This window comes from Mytilus californianus, unplaced genomic scaffold, assembly GCF_021869535.1.
Source record: "Mytilus californianus isolate M0D057914Y unplaced genomic scaffold, xbMytCali1.0.p SCAF_18, whole genome shotgun sequence".
Classification (NCBI taxonomy): Eukaryota; Metazoa; Mollusca; class Bivalvia; order Mytilida; family Mytilidae; genus Mytilus; species Mytilus californianus.
Window position 1 is genome coordinate 6,375,095 of NW_026262666.1, and position 19,928 is coordinate 6,395,022.

General features: G+C 33.0%; 1 protein-coding gene across 3 annotated transcripts in view; it reads right to left on the reverse strand.

Annotated features, from left to right (window-relative positions):
• The window catches only part of LOC127726626 (WD and tetratricopeptide repeats protein 1-like), a 40,532-nt gene extending 28,094 nt beyond the window's left edge, over window positions 1-12,438 (reverse strand). For all 3 annotated transcript variants that reach the window (XR_007993618.1, XM_052234046.1, XM_052234045.1), the window contains exons 1-9: window positions 12,167-12,438; window positions 11,143-11,226; window positions 10,839-10,885; window positions 9,300-9,411; window positions 8,659-8,846; window positions 7,893-8,117; window positions 6,305-6,393; window positions 5,563-5,763; window positions 931-1,066 (exon numbers count right to left, since the gene is read on the reverse strand). Coding sequence is in view for 2 of the 3 variants with exons in the window: in XM_052234046.1 (XP_052090006.1) it covers window positions 931-1,066; window positions 5,563-5,763; window positions 6,305-6,393; window positions 7,893-8,117; window positions 8,659-8,846; window positions 9,300-9,411; window positions 10,839-10,885; window positions 11,143-11,226; window positions 12,167-12,223 (1,139 nt within the window). In the remaining variant the exon portion in view is untranslated. The remainder of the gene's footprint in view (window positions 1-930; window positions 1,067-5,562; window positions 5,764-6,304; window positions 6,394-7,892; window positions 8,118-8,658; window positions 8,847-9,299; window positions 9,412-10,838; window positions 10,886-11,142; window positions 11,227-12,166) is intronic.
• Between the last annotated feature and the right edge of the window lie 7,490 nt (window positions 12,439-19,928).

Genomic DNA, 19,928 nt, shown 5'->3' on the forward strand with positions numbered 1-19,928 from the left:
CCCCTAATTCCTAAAATTTTGAGAGAATTACCCCAAAAATCAATCCCAGCCTTCCCTTTATGATATGGTACCTTGCAGTACAATTTCAGAGAGATCCATACACTTGAACACAAGTTATTGTCTGGAAACTAGAAAAATGCTGGTTTTTGGCCCCTTATTCCTTAACGTTTTGGGCAATTACCCCCAAACTCAATTCCAGCTTTCCCTTTGTGATATGGAACCTTGCAGTACAATTTCATAAAGATCCATTCACTTACACAAAAGTTATTGTCATGAAACTAGAAAAATGCTTGTTTTTTGCCCCTTTTTGGCCCCTAATTCCTAAAATTTGGGGGCAATTACCCCCAAAATCAATCCCAGCATTCCTTTTGTGATATGGAACCTTGTGGTACAATGTCAGAGAGATCCATACATTAACACACAAGTTATGTCTGGAAGTTACAAAAATGCTTATTTTTGGCCCCTTTTTGGCCCCTAATTCCTTAACTGTTGGTACCATAACCCCCAAAATCAATCACCACCTTCCTTTTGTGGTATTGAACCTTGTGGTAAAATTTCATAGAGATCCATTCACTTAAACTAAAGTTAGAGTGGGAAAACCAATGTGTCTTCGGACGACGATGACGACACCAAGGTCATACCAATATACGACCGCAAAATTTTTTTGCAGTCGTATAAAAATCTATAAGCAACCATGATTATTTTTTAATTGGAAATTTACTTTTGTTATAATCATGATAACTACACAATCATTATACTTACATCAATAAGATTTTATTTACAAGATTTAAAAGAATTTAAAAAAAAATCTTTCACTTCAAATTAATTTAAGCTTACATTTCAACTTTATTGTTATCATATTTGTGAAAATTCAGTGGACAAATCTTTCTTCTTTGCAAGTTTTCCAAGAAAAGAATTTTTCTATGTTACCTTTTTACAGATCTATATTTAGCTTCGACTTCTAATTCAGCCTTCATCACAGCAGCGGCAGCAGCCTGTACACCATTAGCAACACCATTCGTTGTACCATTTTTATGAAGACTAAATCCATTTGTACAAGCTGCTTCTGTAGACAGACACAAGTAAAGATATGAAAACTAAAAACTGACAAAAAAGTGACCATGTGTTATATATCAGTATTTAAGAAAATACCTATTTTCATGTTGATTCACACAAATATAAAGAAACCAAGTTATCCCAAATAACAGCTATTCCCATTATTCATTAAATTCAGAAATTTTTGTGATGTTTTTATTATTGTGAAGGGATAGGTTTCACAAAAAATAAAAGCTCCATTTCAATTCTGATAGCATTATTTGCATCCAACATTTTATGAAATCATAAAAATTAATTTCCCTTTTTTGTCCATTATTCAACGATCACAATAATAAATGCATGCAAAAATATCAAAATTTACAGTATATGGATCAGATATGACAGCATCTGGAACAACAAATATATCAAGCATTTTGTGAGTATTGCATGGCAATACATAGTCCTATACCGGTTAAAAATGCATTGTATTGGAATGAAATACTAACTTGATCTATAACTTGTCATGGTGTAAACTATATAAATCAAAGCACTGTAAGCGCTGTAGGCAGTTAACCAAAAACCAAGGCAAACGTAATTATGAAAACTGTGGCAATGTTGCTTCAATTTTTTTTTAAAGATTTAAAAGAACAAACATTAAACATTCATATATTGTACATTTATGTTTATTTAATGAATTAATTATTAAGGCAAATAATTTATATTTTATCAAGGTTTTTAAACGCATATATCAATGTATATTTTTAATGGTGAGTCTGCAGTGGTACAAGTTCGCAAAGATTGCAGTTGTTCTAGTTGGTAGTTAACATTGGTAATAGTTGACTGTTAGTAGTACAAGTTGACTTAGTACGAGCTTGTAATAGTATGAATGGACTTGCTTCCCTGGAAAGAAAACTGAGTTTGTGTTCTACAGTACAAAAGTTATGAGACACAAATCAGACAAATGTTTACTACTACAGGGATCAAAGGTGAGGTCTGACTGACCTGCCCATAGTAAATGTAAATGACTCCCACCTTCACCCCAAGTCCATGATGTCTAAGTTTGGAATAAAATGACAGGTGATTATAAAACAGTTGGTCAAACATTCTTGGGCTTGAAAGATTTATATATGTTTTCTTTAAAATGAGCCATAAATGTAATATTTTTAAAGGACCAGAAATAATTCAAAATATAATTAGGTAAATTCTTTAAACCTACTCATTTTTTGCATCAATAAAATTTTATGATAAACAAGAAATAATTGTAACAGGATGCTGTTACAAAGTCTCCCAAACAAAGCACCCATAATTATTCCTTCCCATGGTCGCCTGACATTGGGCAAAGTCTAGTACACATTGGTTAGGTCTAGTAAAGTGATATGCATATGTGACACATCGGAGATTGACCTTGTATGTCATTCAAATCATTTTGAAATGACGAACAAGAATAAATATGGTTTAGGAGTTGGTATCTCAACCGTTTACAAGTTCTCAAACACACACAGGAGGGGGTGGGGTGACCCTAGGGACTACCCCTATATCATGTATATTTCATTTGATTTTTTATATTGTCCCATACATGAATATATATGGTTTAGGGGTGGGGATCTCGACCGTTTCAAATTCTCAAACAGGAGGGGGTGGGGTGACCCCAGGGACTTCCACTATATTTTATTTGATTTGTTATATAGTCCCATACATGAGTATATATGGTTTAGGGGTAGGGATCTCGACCGTTTCCAAGTTCTCAAACATGGGGGGGGGTTGACCCCAAGGACTCCCCCTATATTTCATTTGATTTGTTATATTGTACAATACATGAATATATATGGTTTAGGGGTTGGGAACTCATCCGATTCCAAGTTATCAAACAGGAGGGGGTAGGGTGACCCCATGGACTCCCCCTTTATTTCATTTGATTAGTTATATTGTCCCATACATGAATTTATATGGTTTAGGGGTGGGGATCTCGACTGTTTCCAAGTTCATAAACAGGAGGGGTGGGGTGACCACAGGGACTCCCCCTATATTGCATTTGATTTGTTATATAGTCCCATACATGAGTATATGAGTATATGGTTTAGGGATGGGGATCTTGACCGTTTCCAAGTTCTCAAACAGGGGGGACCGCAAGGACTTCCCCTACATTTCATTTGATTTGTTATATTGTACAATTCATGAATATATATGGTTTATGGGTGAGGATCTCGACTGTTTCCAAGTTCTCTAATAGAAGGGGGTGGAGTGACCCCAGGGACTCCCCTATATTTCATTTGATTAGTTATATAGTCCCGTACATGAATATATATGGTTTAGGGGTGGGGATCTCATCCATTTCCAAGTTATCATACAGGAGGGGGTAGAAAGGCCCCAAGGACTCCACCTATAGTTCATATGATTTGTTATATTGTCCCATACATGAATATATATGCTTAAGGGGTGGGGATCTCGACTGCTTCAAAGTTCCCTAACAGAAGGGAAGGGGGTTGGGTGACCCCAGAGACTCCCCCTATATTTCATTTGATTAGTTATATTGTCCCATACATGAATAAATATGGTTTAGGGGTGGGGATCTCGTCTGTTTCCAAGTTCTCAAACATGGGGAAAAGGGGGGGGGGGGGGGGTTGACTACAGGGACTCCCCCTATAATTCATTTGATTTGTTATATTGTCCCATGCATGAATATATATGGTTTAGGGGCGGGGATATCGACCGTTTACTAGAAAAAAGCACATTTTCAAATTGAAGGGGGTTGGGATGACCCCCAGGGACTCATCCTATATTTTAATTGATTTGTTTTATTGTCCTGTTCTCATTACTAAAGACCATGTGTGTCTATCACTTACTGTTTTCGAAATAATAGTCATTTGCAAATTAAAAAAAACCAAAAAAAACATTGGGTTCTACAGTAAACCCCTCCCTTCTTTAGGCCCCTTAAAATACCCCCAAATAGATCCCAATGCACAAACGAAAGATTGATGGCTCCGCTAGACATGTTAGTCTAACATTTTATGAAACCCTAAGTAAATCTGACAAGCGGTCCGTGTTGTCTTCTAAGACGGTCCGACTTGTCTCGGGGACGAGTTATCCCCATTTATTAAAACATCCCATCAACGTCGAACGTCGATTTGATCCGGATCTTTTTCATTCTTAATAACAAGTGTAAACATCGAATGTTGGTGCATTACTTGACAAGGTCATTTATGTGAAAAACGGAGTAATTTAAAAGAATGAAATTCAAATGTGAATACACAATTTATCAACACTCATCTCAAACAAAAGGAATATTATGATTAACAATAATGACCTTTCTATCATCAGAATCCTCCAAATTTAAAAGATACGAAAATTTCGTCTTCTAAATTATTTGAAATTGCCGCCAACAGTTGAACTTATTAATAGACTACTGACGTAGTTGTACTACGTATTGATGACAAACAATATTCCTACGACTTTTGCCATTTGGGAAATCTAAACTACTTGTCTTTAGAGATTTTTGGCGATTAAATATTTCATACAATTGTTCTTTGACATCTTAGCCAAAAGCACAGGGGATAATAAACTACATAACGATTCCTAATGAGCACTACTTCATATGTGCAACTTCAAAACTTTTGGGTGGTTCGACGATCATTTAAGGTTTTTCTGGTCATATTTTTTGTAATCCAGAATTAAAAGTATGAAAAAAGTGTTCAATTAGTTATAAATAACATAATAGCCAGCTAGATAATAACAATGGCACGTATTTCAGCATTTATTGGGTAGAACACAAATCTAGGGTGCTCGCATAAGGCAGCTTAACTGCCTAAAAATATCAAGTCAATATCTTCAAGCATGACGAAAAAAAGTGTTGGAAAACTTATTATTTAAGTGAATTTTTTTAAGTCCAAGGACCATAGCTCTGCACAAATTCATCAGAAAGGAAATTCAAACTTGATCTGTAGCTTGTCATGATAAAACTATATACCAATTATCAAATCAATATCTTCAAGCATGACGAAAAAAAGTGCGGAAAACTGATTTTCCGGACTGACGGATGGACAGACAGACAGACGGAGTGCAATCCTAAAGTCCCCTTCGACTTCGTCGATAGGGGACTAATAAATTGATTTGGCACTGCATAAAATTTAGGTCAGGATGATTCCTCTTATATCAATATTTCTATGCCCCTGCAACAATCATACCACATCTTCTTTATCTTATATACTTCAGTGAAAAAGGAATTATTTATGTAAGGTAAACATGAACATAGCCAAAATTAGACACACCTGATATAAACCCAGTATAAGTTAATAGGTGTAACCTACTAGGATATAAGTCTAACATATTTACATGTATATCATTTTGTCTTTTTACTAACTGATAAAAATCTCTCTATGGACATGTATGTAGACTTTGGCAGAACCAAGATATCAAATATCCACAAAAAACATAATGTTTTTCTCTATCCATAAAAATTGGTACCCGTGAAAAAAATAAATGAATACAGTAAATGATTCTGGCATCTAAATATCTACTAAATATACAAACCTTTAACAACACCATTTTGAGCTAAAATCATTGATATGTCAAACTTCTCAGCTTTTCTCTGTGAGTTGACATCAAATAAATAAATCTGTTCTCCGCCAAGATTGACCAACAGCTCAGTCCCGTCAGGACTAAATGTCAGATAGGTTGACGCTAAGGTTCTGTATCTTTTCTTGTAGTCTTTCTGTTTTTGAGGAAGGTGGCCTGATAAAACAAAGAATATAATTATTACATATTGAGAAAGTATTTTATCTGTGTGTTACTGTAAATTCTGAAACTTTTGAATGCATATATATTATTGTGATTGTTGAAAATTGGTAAAAAAGGTAAAATTAATTATTGTGATTTCAGGAAATGGTACATAAAAATAATTTTATCAAAATTTATAAAATTTAAATGTAAGTTTTTAATTTTTTTCAAATCTTTCCTGTCGGCACTAAATTTTGTGGATTTCTTAATCAACTTTGAACTTTGATACAGCACAGTGTGTCAAACCCTCCTGCATCTGAAGCAAACACACCACACCTCAAATGCATTTTTAAAGGAGTATTGAGGTAATTTCACTCACCCATAAAGGTCAACCCACTTATTTGTTTGATGAGTTCTAACTTCATTTCTTATACATTTGTTTAATTTCATTGCTGTTCAAAGCGCTTAGGGCAAACTACCAAGGCCACAGATAAATAACAGGGAACCTTTTTAATAACACATCCTCCACCATATACACTTGTACAGTAAGGCTTACCTGCTATAAAATAATGAACAGAATCTTGCTGCATTGCAAAATCATCTGGATGATACTGTATCGAATTTGACGGACTATCCCATAAAGTTCTGGAATACAAAAATACAAGTGTTAACTGACACTGGTAAATATACTCTAATTACCTTTCTAATAATTGGCAAATGTATATTTCTTGTTTGTATAATAGAGTATGTCACTATCTATAGATTTGAATAATTTTAAAGTAATCAACAAAATCAATCACATACAGCAGTCAAGGCTATAACTCTATAGGGTTATTAGAGAAAAATAACATACATTTGTTATTGTGGACTAAAAAATCAAAGAACTGTGATAACATATGTATTTTACATGTTTCAAAGGGCCAATATACATCATTTGTTTTGTTAAAATGTATACAAGTTCTATTGATATTATTATTGTCTTTATGTATACTTAACTATAGAAAGATATAACAGTTCATAGTTTGCCAATCATGCATAGTACACCTATGTTATTACAGAAAAAATATGCCTGTAGTAACTGAAGGGTGTTATTACAGCTTCTCTGCATCACTTCAAAGCCTTTGCTCAGACATAAATCATGCTTAATCACAATGTATTTTAATTTATTGTAAGAAATAATGATCAAGGCAATGTAATGAGGTTCTGCGCAAGCTTCCCAGTAATTCCCAAGTGTCTCATATAATAAGTTGCATGCCTATAATAACTAAGCCTTGTTATTACAGCTAAGTTTATCCCTTAAAAGCCTTGTCTCATTGATTTACCATGGTTGATGAAAAATGTATTAATGTAATTCAAAAATTAGTAATCAAGGCTATGTATTTAGTTTCTGTGCAAAGTTTCAAGAATTCCCAAGTGCCCACTAAAAATTAAAATATTTATGATTTATTTAACAAATAACAAACATATGTTACTACAGATTTAGAAAATTTAAGGAATAAAGAGTAGACAACTCATGAAAGTATCTGTAATAACACATGTATGATATTTTCTCTAATAACCCTATAGAGTTATATCCCTGACTGTGCAGTACTACACACAAGGTAATTCAAGCAAAAATGTCTCTTGCTGTTGTTGTATGATTCACTATGAAACAGGGTGGATGCTGGTGATGGTGAATTAAGGTAACAACTCCTATTACAACCTTGTTATATGTATTTCCTATGGATTATACAGTTCAAAGTGAATCATCCACAATCATCAGCTTCCACTTTGAACATTCCCATCCAAGAATCACTACATTGTACTGTACTGATCAAGTGCAATATTTTTGCAAATGCTAAAAGCAAGCTAAGAAGCCGACAACTTGTTGGAGAATTGGATTTGTTTACATTTAAGTATGTACTGGTTGCCAATCCAAACCACATTGACAAAGAGGCAATTGTATCCTGTCGTTATTTAGGAGGCCTCAAGACTACACAGACAATTCTGTGTCAATCTCATATTTACATCAATTTCTGCAATTTCTATTTTGGACATTTTCCTCCACTTTCTTATACACTGCATTTAGAATATGGGTTTATTTTTCTTTAGTCAAATTAAAAAAAAATTGCTAAAAAGTAAAAAAAACAAAATGGCTGACATACCTTCCATTAGTTTCCTCTGGCATTTTCATGGCTTTACAAGATAATTTTCTACGATCATACAGCCGTACATATGGATCGTTAGCTCCTACAGCTATCTGTTCAGGTCTGACTGGGTTTATAGCTATACATTTGGCTTCAGCATTACCACCCATGTGGGCATTCAGATTAATCAGGACATTTTTGGGGTTGGTTTTACTGGTTTCCGGTGTTCGTAAGTCATGTTGCCTACAAAAAGATTAAGGTACTTTTGTACATTAAATCATATGAACATTTGTAAAAAAGAAGCAGGCCTTTCATTAAGAGCCATGATCAATACCTGGTATTTTTACCATTTCAAAACTACCGATTAATTCTATCTTGAAAATTTCATTATAACGTACTGTAAATTCAGAAATTATTGTGAGGTTTTTGTTTATGCTAATAAGGCAACTGGGTGAGTATCGCAAAAATAAGAACTCACATTCTGATATCTGATACATACCGTATATTAACATGCAGATTTTCCTGAAATCGCAATAACTAATCTTGCATTTTTGTCCATTTGTAAAAATCACAATTCAAAATGTACAGTACTCATAGAATTCATAATAAACAAGTACCTCTTATCAAGAAGAAAAATTATTTATCAACATATAAGATCCTGATATTCATCATCCTTTCATTATTTTGAATTATAAATATATCAGATCGCACCATGGTACAAATCAACAGTCAAATATATACCCTTAAGTCGTCTCCCCCTTAATAACTTCCCTCAATAACTTACATGATAGCACCATCTTCAGCAGCACTCCAGAACATAAATGGCACATTAGGAGCTACAGCCAGACGTTTTACTCTGCCACTATGACAACCAAAGTCATGAGTTGTTTCCCCTTGATTGAGATCATGTACATGGATTTTACAATCAGCTGCACCAGACACAAGTATGGAATCATTAGAATTTGGCAGGAACTGAAAAAATAGATTTACATTCAGGAACTTTAATTTTAAAAGATACTTTCATAAATTGGGAAAAAAAAACTCTTGAATAAAGGACATACAAGACTATATAAACTGAAAAAAACACATGCCTTATTAATCCTCAGAAGTTTCACAAAACTGCAAAAATCAAATGCAACAAAAAATTAACTTGTTAACAGTATATTAGTCAACTTTTTAAAACTAAGCACTCATTTTGAAATTTAGCAATTTATCTCCCTAATGCGTAGCTCTGATTCCTCGTCTCGGTTTGGCTATTCTTTTCGTCTTTTTCAATTATATATCAGCTCTTTAAGTTTCTATTAGGCTTTAAATTTTTTAATATTTTCACTTTAAGAATCACTGAAGAGACTTTAATTGTCAAAATGTGCATCTGGTGCAGTAGAATTTGTACCTTTTAATGTTAACAAAAAAACGTATGATTACCTTGACAGAGAAGATATTTCCTTCATGTCTGGTTCGTAATGTTGTCAAACTTTTATGATGAAATGGGTCCCATATAATCACTTGGACATCATCTGAACCACTGGCTAATAACCTGAAGTACAGAAATACTATTTTAGTGACGGCAGATTCCTCATTTAATAACCACGTAATTTATTGCTAAAATGCCTAGCTTTATTTTAAATCAAAACAGTGCCTATTACAGCACACATGTATTATAACAAGTCATTATCGAATCATCGATTATGCATAAAACAAGTCATTGTGAAATTTGTTATTACAAAAATACAAAGCACAATAAAGCCTAATAGTACAAAGACTCAATAAGTTGTAAATTTCTATGTCATTTGTTCTCTGGTGAAGAGTTGTCTCAATGGCAATCATATCATATCATTCTTCTTATTTTACATTAAAATTTTTTGTTATCAAACATTTGATATTAAAGCTCTTTTGTTACCAATAGAAATGATAGAATGACAATACAGAAAATTTCAAAACTAACAACATTTCTTGTGTTTAGTAGGTTAATAAATGTATTAAGTAATAGGTTGTTTTCTTAAAGACCCTGTTATATGTCCTTGGTTAGTAAAAATGGCCTTGGAGGCTGTAATGTCCCTCTAAGCCATTACAAACATCTTCAGACCATTATTACAGACTATGGACATTACGAAAACACTTGTTTATCAATACTATAATAATAATTTCACAGCATGTGTTCTACTGACCACTTACTTAAAGGATATGTTTGAATATGCACATAATTATCATGTTTTCAGTAAAGCAGTTAAGAATTGAATCTAAGTGAGTGGTGATGAACACATTCTGCATTCAATTGTTATATTTACTGTACCATAATATAGTTAATAAATATAACTTATCTAAATAAAATAAATTAAATAATGATCAATAATTACTAATTTTGTTTCCTACTAAAACAGATATTTGAACAAATTTAATAAACTAGGCCATTTAGTTTTCTAAATTTTAATTGTTTCATATTTTTCATGTCAGGGCCATTTATAGCTGACTATACCGTATGGATTTTTCTCATTGTTGAAGGCCATATGGTGGCCTATAATTGCTTACATCCGCTTCCATTGAACTTTTATGGATAGCTGTCTCATTGGCAATCATACTGGTACATCTCCTTATTTTCATATTTGTGACAACACCATGCCATATATGTTAGCGAGTACAAAACTTAGCTTACCAGTTTATAAAAGACAGACCTACTGTAAATATTTAAGGTATGAATAAAGATTTGGGGTATAACTCAATAAGACAGCAACAATTTCTTTTTTAATTCTTGACATATAATTTGGGGTATAAGACAGCTACATTGTTACAACTTTCACTTCTTGATATATAATTATAACCTAAAGCAAGTTATTAAGGCATTATAATGATACTTACCCAATAAATATATTTTTCTTTAAAAAATCACTGTTCATTTTTCATGACACAATTTGTTAACAAAGCATATTTATTAAAATTTATTGAAGGTCAAGATAATGCACTTACGTTCCTTTCTCGTTCCATTCCAAACAATTAACACAACCATGGTGACCCTGGAAATATAAACTTATGAATAAGAAAATGTCTGAGATCATTGACTTTTTAATGATCCTTTGGAAATCTTACAGATCTTCTTAATATATTCAGCAACGTAAAAAAGTCATGTAGATGTACTATATTGAATATAAAGGATCAAATCTTTCAAACTTTCTGAAACACAATCTTGAGTTTGTCCATAGATTTCCGTATCATTCAAAGAACATACTAAAAAACTTCTTACCCATAAGAACATACAGTAAAATAGTCTTACCTCAAGTTCTTTCTCTAACCCCAGTCTATCTATTAACTCTGGAGTAACTTGTAAACTTCTCTCAAATGTTTGTCTACTGACATTCTGAAATGAAAAAGCAAACCAACTACACATAAAAACCACCTATGCATGCTATATATAGGTCAGTATATAGTCTTCAACCATACAAAAGAGCCTATACAATATATCAAGCTCTAAATATACATTTTTTAGTTGACTTATGTCGGATCCAATTTGTGTTTATCAAATGCAAATAAAATATGTTTTAACTAAACTCTGGTCTAAAAATGTAAAATTAAGAAGTCTTCTAACATTGTCTAAATTTTACATTTTTAACATGTACAATACAATATGAAAATGCATTTTATTTCAATATTCATTTCAACCGGACAGAACAAAAAGGTTGAAAAGAAGAAGAAAAAGAAAGAAAAAAAGCTCAAATTAGTTGACGATGTGTGTGGTGATGTTCTTATAAAGCATTTGTATCTAAGCAATAAGGAATCTTTCAGACCCTCTTATAAACACAGCTCCTGTCAGTAAATAGGATTCTGTGTCTGGATCAATTTCCTTATTTGGCCACAAACTCAGTCAGTAAGACTGCCTCGGTGGGTTCCATCCCAGACCGGGTCAAATCAAAGACTTTAAAATTGGTATTTGCTGCTTCTCTGCAAAGCACACAGCATTAAGGAGTAAGAGCAAAGACTGGTCAACTCGGAGTCAGAATAATATGTGTCTGAGTAAGGTGACATGTCTTCCTGCGGACTGTTACCTTGTGAACTAGCACGTTAAAAATCCGACTCAGGGTGTCGGTCTAGTGCAAAGCAGGGAATATGCATATTAATTTCCCGCTGGACATTAAGCAGCTGTCCATCATCATCATCAGTCAGTAAGAGACCAAATCAGAAATTCTCTTCAGACACAGAATCCCAAAAGGGATTATTAATGTCCATGAACATGATGAACAGATGTACGATTTGGTGTATTTGCATATATACATTCATGCAAAATATGTTTAAGTAATTACATTTATTTCCCGGTCTACTTTTCTTTTAAGAAATCCATTTTGGAATGCCATGATCATCTGAAAATGAGAGTCAAAACAAAACAAGGATTTTGCTCCGTTCAAGTGTCCATTATTCCTCGTTCACAAATCAACATCTGTAGCTAGACAATGAAACTATATTAATGTCAACTCTTCAGACTTTATCAAATCGTTCAATATTATTATAATCTCCTGTTTATTTATATTGATCTCCACTTGTCACTCCACAAATCACACTTTGTTGATATTCTGAAAAGTGCAAGTAGTTATAAATTTCATGTTTGATTCTACGAAACGAATTTTGCAAATATAACTTTAAACTGATTGTTAACACTTTTGATAATAAACTATGTTCGGATAAATTTATTTGACTTTAATAGCCATGTTATTTTGCCACAGTTCTGGGGTTTACACTAAGTTACACTATTTAAAATATATAAAGCAGTATGTTTGAAAGCACTATAGTCAGACTATGACCTAACGTGTTTAGTCAAGTTCATTGTATAATATTATACAACGAAGTACTTAGCATTTACCTCGATTCAAATGTTTGTATTCTTTATTATTTTGGTCAAGGATTTGTATAGTACTATACAAATCCTTGTTTTTGGTATTATCAGAGACATATAAAATATTTGTATTGTATTATAGTTATATAAGCCTCTCAGTGGTGTTATGTGAATATTATTAATTTATTTATCATGTTTAATATCCCTTTTCAGTCTTGATTTTAATGAAAGAAACTTTACTTTTTCCTGTAGACATTCTCATGGTTTATAGGACTATGATGATCCTCATAGATGCTTTTTATTACTTACAGTAGTGCTAAATTACTGGACAACTGTTAAAATTTTGGAGAAAGAACGAGTAGTAAATATCAATCTGCATAGACCACCCATTTGAGAATATTAAACTGTAAAAGTTGATAACTCTTTACATATTTTAGATCTATCAAATCTCCCGAATCTATAGTTACTCACAGAAGATTATCCTTAATTCAGCATAAAAAAAATGGCAATTAAGCCATAAGGCTTTATTAGACGGAAGATGTGGTATGAGTGCCAATGAGACAACTCACCATCCAAGTCACAATTTAAAAACTAAACCATTATAGGTCAAAATACGGCCTTCAACACGGAGCCTTGGCTCACACCGAACAGCAAACTATAAAGGGCCCCAAAATGACTAGTATAAAACCATTCAAACAGGAAAACCAACGGTCTAATTAATCTATATAAAAAACGACCAAAAACTTATGAACCACATCAGAAGTTCATTACTAGACCACATCAAAAAACGACAACCACCGAACAACAGGTTCCTGACTTATATATGTTATGATGGTATGGTACTAAACCCTTAACGGGAGGAATTGTGCTTGATTTTCATATGATGAAGACATAATCTTTTAATCAGTTTAATTGAAGTCTGGAGCTGGCATGTCAGTAACTGCTAGTAGTCCTTTGTTAATTTATGTATCATTGTCATTTTGCTTAGTTTCTTTTGTTACCTATTCTTACATCGGACTCGGACTTCTTTTAAACTGAGTTTTACTGTGCGTATTGCTGTGTGTTTGTTTATTCTACATTGGCTAGAGGTATAGGGGGGTTGAGATCTCACAAAACATGTTTAACCCCGTCGAATTTTTGCGCCTGTCTCAAGTCAGGAGCCTCTGGCCTTTGTTAGTCTTGTGTGTTTTTTAATTTTAGTTCATTTATATGTTTTGGAGTTTAGTATGACGTCCAATTTTACTGAACTAGTACACATTTTTATTTAGGGGCCAGCTGAAGCCCGCCTCCGGGTGCGGGATTTTCTCGCTGTGTTGAAGACTCATTGGTGGCCTTCGGCTGTTGTCTGCACTTTGGTCGGGTTGTTGTCTCTTTGACATATTCCCCATTTCCATTCTCAATTTTATTAGGACAGGTGCAAGCAAATGCAGCTGGTTTATATATCATATATATATCGAAAACCAGTATATCAGTTTTACACTATCAGTTTCTAAAGTACTATCACTCTTATCAATGTCACAATCACTATATGATAACCGTAAGTAGTGTTTTTTTATAATAATGATTAACAAAAGAAAGAAATAAGTCATTTACGAAGACATTAAAAAGAAAGGGTACAAGAACTAACCCTAAGGGCTTGTGGTACCTTTTAACATCATCCTGATTCCAGGCACTGTGAGAACTATCAATTTTGTTTGTTCTTGATAACTTTGTAACAATTCCAGCAGTAATTTTGTATAGGCCTTAGTTAATTAATTATATCATGAATTCATGCTGTAAATAATCCATTGCAGCTTCGGGCAGATAAAATTACGACAAAGAATTTGTTGTCATCCAGAACTGTTTTCAATCTTCTTTTGCCTTTAAAAGTGCTGTTTGGCACTCAAAACCAACGTTTATTAAAAAAGAATTAATGTATAGCTCATTTGGAAATTTGATATGAATTGAATGCGCTTCTCCATATATAAGAGTGGCGTGCCACTTCGGGCTTCCGTCTCCGTAAATCAACAACTCTCATCGACACATGTACATATAAAGGAAATTAAAAATAGTTGATTTCTAATTTTATATCTCATTTTTATGAAATAAAAAAATAGTTCTCCAAACTTGATCGAATTGTCATTTTACTGTCATAACATTAAATCAAGTTGTATTGTGCATCATCAAAATTTGAACAAATTGGACATGATGTATGCTACAGTGACTTATCATTTGATCGAATTATTCGAATTGTTGTAATTATTTCCATCACCTCTAGACTTTTGGGCATCTGCGAATGTAGGACAACACAGACACAGCTTCTTATCTAGAATGTTACATGTACAAATTAACAGTGAATTTCGACTGAGATGAAAACTTTGCTATTAAAAAATATGGTATTGTGATTTAATTTCCAACTGTGAAATGTGCATGTGGCGCTGGAAAGTGTTAATATACATGTATATGGAAATTTAACATGAACACAATTTATTCAATTTAACTGTTATTTGCTTTAACCTAGCTTTCAGTAAAAGAGAGGTGGAAGATATCAAAGGGATATTTAAACTCATAAATCGATGACAAACTGACAAGGCCATGGAAAAAAACGAAAAACGACCAAAAGACTAACAACAGTATACAAATCACAACTCAATACTGGTAAACTAAACAATAAGCAACACGATCCCCATCAAAAACCGGGATGATCTCAGTAACTGTGAGTATATACTATAAGATCGGTAGTTTGTGTCATTTGTCTTTATGTTAGGTGTTTATGTGCTTCGTACTGATCTGGAGAGTCAACTGAGCAATTTTCACTTTTAACATTCAGTTTGAACTTGTGCTGTACTGTTACACCATTGTTTCATATTATAAAGGAGAAGGCGCTCACAAACATGTTTAAATAACCCAACAATATTCTTTATATTTTATGTCTGTCCTAAGCAAAGTGCTCGTAATCATGCAGTGGCTGCCGTCATATCTGATTTTCGTTTATTGCTTTGTTATAAATCAGGCTGTTGTTTTTTGTTTTCGTTTGAGTTGTTTCACATTTGTCATGTCAAGGCCGTATATAGCTGACTTTACGGTATACGTTTTGCTCATTGTTGAAGGCCGTACGGCGATCTCTAATTGCTGAAATTTAATTTTGGGTCGAACTCAGATACTCCGGGAAGAAAAGAAGTTTCTGCTCCACACGTGGCCCGCTCAAACAAGTATAAATCTGGTGATTAGATAAAAGGTGAAGATTCTTATCGTATTTGGGAATTTCAGGTACAAAATAGTTATATAATACCTTGTCTTTGCGACTTGAAATGTGTTATAAGAATAAAATGATATTTGGGTTATAAGTCAACGAAACAGCTACCCAAAGAAAAAAAAATAATCAAAAGACATCACAAGAGCAACGTATACAGTCTTTACAATATATGTAAATCTCTATATGAGCTATAATCTTTTGGAATTTACAGTAACTGAAGACAAACTCCTAGTAAAAAATGTATGTAGATATCATGTCGCCCTATGCACTCTTTACATGGTATCGGCGACTGTACCGTAGAATGAACGTATGTCACAAAAATTGTTGAAAGACACAATCTTTGCGAGCTTGCAAACACCAAAAGCAAAGAATTTTTGTACAGAAATAAAAGAATAATTGTGTTTCATAACCTCCTCACATATTAATGTATCTATACATCCTTGATCGTCTCAGTCCTGCATGGTGAAGCCGTATAAAATCCAGTAAAAGACTTTGGACGAACCTATTTTATATAGTGTTATTTATTATACGAAACATGTGGCTTGTAGATGTTGTAAATGGTCTCCCAAATACTGGGAATAAAAAATCAGAAAATTACAACTTTATTAAAAATCTCATATTACGCAAAAAAGGAGAGAGAAATAAGATAATTAATGCAGTATGTATTTATAATTGAAAGTTCTGAGTGAGATTTGGCGCTATATATGGACCGTGACCAAAAATTCAACATTATATGTATACTTACCAATGCAGACAACTATCGGCCATCAAATTCGGACTGAATGGCGTGGATTTTTTCTCGCCTACTGAAGAGTAACATACAATTTCAGAAAAATGGTATGTAGCCAATAAAAAATCACGATCCATCCAAGAGAAAACTTAACTCGTGCACGAAATACAGACTACAATAGTTCAGTTGTAAGGGAAAAAAATTCAAATCACAGCAAACTTAGGATTTTTTATTCCGAGTGACGGTTGTTTAACATCACATTACAAAGACAGTTGGAATAACGAAAGTAATTAAAATAAACGGGTTTTCTGTCGAATTTAAACTAAAATTCTGTTCAATTGACATGTTTATAATTCGACTAAATTGCAACAACTCATCTCTTTCTAAGTTTTAAAGACATTTAAGTTCTTGTTAGATTTTTCATTGGATTATTGGGATATCATTTAGTGTTACTGAGCAGCAGAATGTTATAACATTTTTTTCGTCATAAAACTTAAGGATGTTCGCTAGCTCCTCTGTTTCACCGACCGTGCGAGGGTTGTATAGCTAGTCAAGGTCGTTAAAAACCCCCATCATCATCACCTCTGTTTCAAAATAACAAGCTTTTGTAAAGACTGTTTAAAATTGATAGTAAATGAATAAAGGAACTTAAAGAGCAGAAAAAAATGAAAAGTCCTTGTCCTTGGTTTTGAGATATAACCAATTGAAAATTTGGCGGGAAATGATTTCCTCTAGATTTTTCATACATTTACCATTAACACCTTGTTTCTTTCAAAATCTATGAAAAAATAACTAGGATTTTTTTAAGATTTTCAAAAATGGCTTTTTTAAACTATATGTAATAAAATTATGAAAATAAAAGTAGTGGTATGCGGGCAAAATTTGTATTGGCTTTACATGGGTAGAACTAGACAGGGATTTTCTATATGTTAGTTTAGAAAGTCCCTGAACTAGACGATTCCGAATATCGGAGAAAAAGTCAAAAACAAGAGTAGCAAACATCCTTAATATATTGAAAAAATAACATAACCAATATAAAATTATCTGCTTGGCCAAATATTATGCATTTGTTGTATTATTATAATTCAGTGATTCAAAAACAAAAGCAAATATATTAAATCAACAGTTCCAAAAAGCAGTCACACTTGTAACAGATGACCCAATACCAGATAAGGGCGTCAGTAAACATCCACAGATGCCTGAAATGAAACTACAAAAACAGGGCATAGAAAAATTTCTAAACAACATCAATATTAACAAAGCTACTGGGCCTGATCTCATCCATGGCAAAATATTGAAAGAGTGCAAGACATCTATCACTCCTATCTTGTCAATCATATTTCAAATATCACTGAACTCCGGAAAGATTCCAGATGACTGGCGTCACGCAAGTGTATGTCCAGCATTCGAAAAAGGCGACAAACACGATCCTATAAACTATCGCCCTATATCATTAAAATGCATCTTCTGCAAACTATTAGAACATGTTGTAGCTAGTAACATCATGAAACATCTAGAAAAAAATAAAATTTTATATGATTTACAACATGATTTTCGATCATCCCGTTCCTGTGAAACTCAGTTAATATCATTTATTCAAGATCTTGCAAATTCAAATAATAAAATCATTCAAACAGACATCATAATAGTGGATTTTGCAAAAGCATTTTACAAAGTTTTACACCATCGCCTCATGTATAAAATCGGTTTCTTTGGTATAAATTGCAATGCACTACTGTAACATTGGATTGAACAAACTGAACACAAACAGAAGTCCTTGAAGATGAAACATCCAACAAAATTCCTGTAACATCTGGAGTACTACAAGGCACAGTGCTTGGACCAATTTTATTTTTGATATTTATAAATGATTTGGCAGAATATATTGAATATAGTACATTAAGATTGTTCGCAGATGACAGCATTATTCATAAGGAAATTAAGAAACCAGATGACACATATATAAATTACAGTCTGTCTTGGAAGCGGCTGGCAGATGGGAGCAGGACTGGCTCATGCATTTTCACCCGGATAAATGCAACATTCTCAGTGTAACACAAAAACGAAAACTTTTAGACTTCACTGGCTTACAAATTATATAATCACTCTATCGAAAAAGTTGACTCTACAAAATATTTAGGCCTAACTATACAATCAAACTTAAGATGGGATATACATATCGATAACATAACATCAAAAGCAAACCAGTCTCTTGGATTTATTCGCAGAAACCTTAAAATAGCCTCACCTAAAGTTAAAGCTCATGCATTTAAAGCTCTTGTCCGACTAAAATTAGAGTACTGCTCAACCATTTGGGATCCACATCAAAAACAGCAAATATCACAAATTGAAAAAGTTCAGAGAAGAGCGGCCCGCTTTACATGCAACCGCTTCCATAACACCAGCTCAGTAACTGAAATGATGATAGACCTTATTTAGCACCCATGCACTTGAAATTATGCTTTTAAGATACAGACTTGTTTTCTTCTATAAATTATACACGAAATTTTTACAGTACCTACAATTAATTTAACCTTATGATCCCACTAGACAATAGAACCAGACATAGCAATCCACACTCATTTAGACAAATACAAACATCTATTTAAAAGACAGTTATAAATATTCATTTTATCCACGTACAGTCAAAGATTGGAATCATTTGCCACAACAAATAGTTTCATGCAGTACAGTACAGAGATTCAAGAGTATGATCTTAGAATCTGCTCTAATCCCTATTTTCTACCCTTAATTATATATAACTATTTTGTTATCAAATGTATATAGTTTTATCTAAATGTTATTTTTGAATTGTACATGTTCGGTGTGAGCCAAGGCTCCGTGTTGAAGACCTACTTTGACCTATAATGGTTTACTTTTATAAATTATGTCTTGGATGGAGAGTGTCTCATTGGCACTCATAACACATCTTCTTATATCTATATATATTTTGATTTTTGATTTTGTTTCTTTTTCCTGGTTACGTTGTAAATCATGATTTTTTTTAAAGTCGACGCCCGGCGAATAATTTTCAATAAATGAAGGATCGCTACACTTAAAGAAGAAGAAGACAGTAAATTCGTTTCGCACATAATTCCGCATAAAAAGTCGCAAAAGTCTTGTTATCTTTTCTATGTTCCTTTAAAAAGTATTATATTAATAAGAATACACACAAGTATAAAACTTCTTGTCTAATTAATTTAATAATTCGGTTAGACTCCAGTAATACAGCTTTAACTAAAAAAAAAACCACTACGACATCTGTATTAA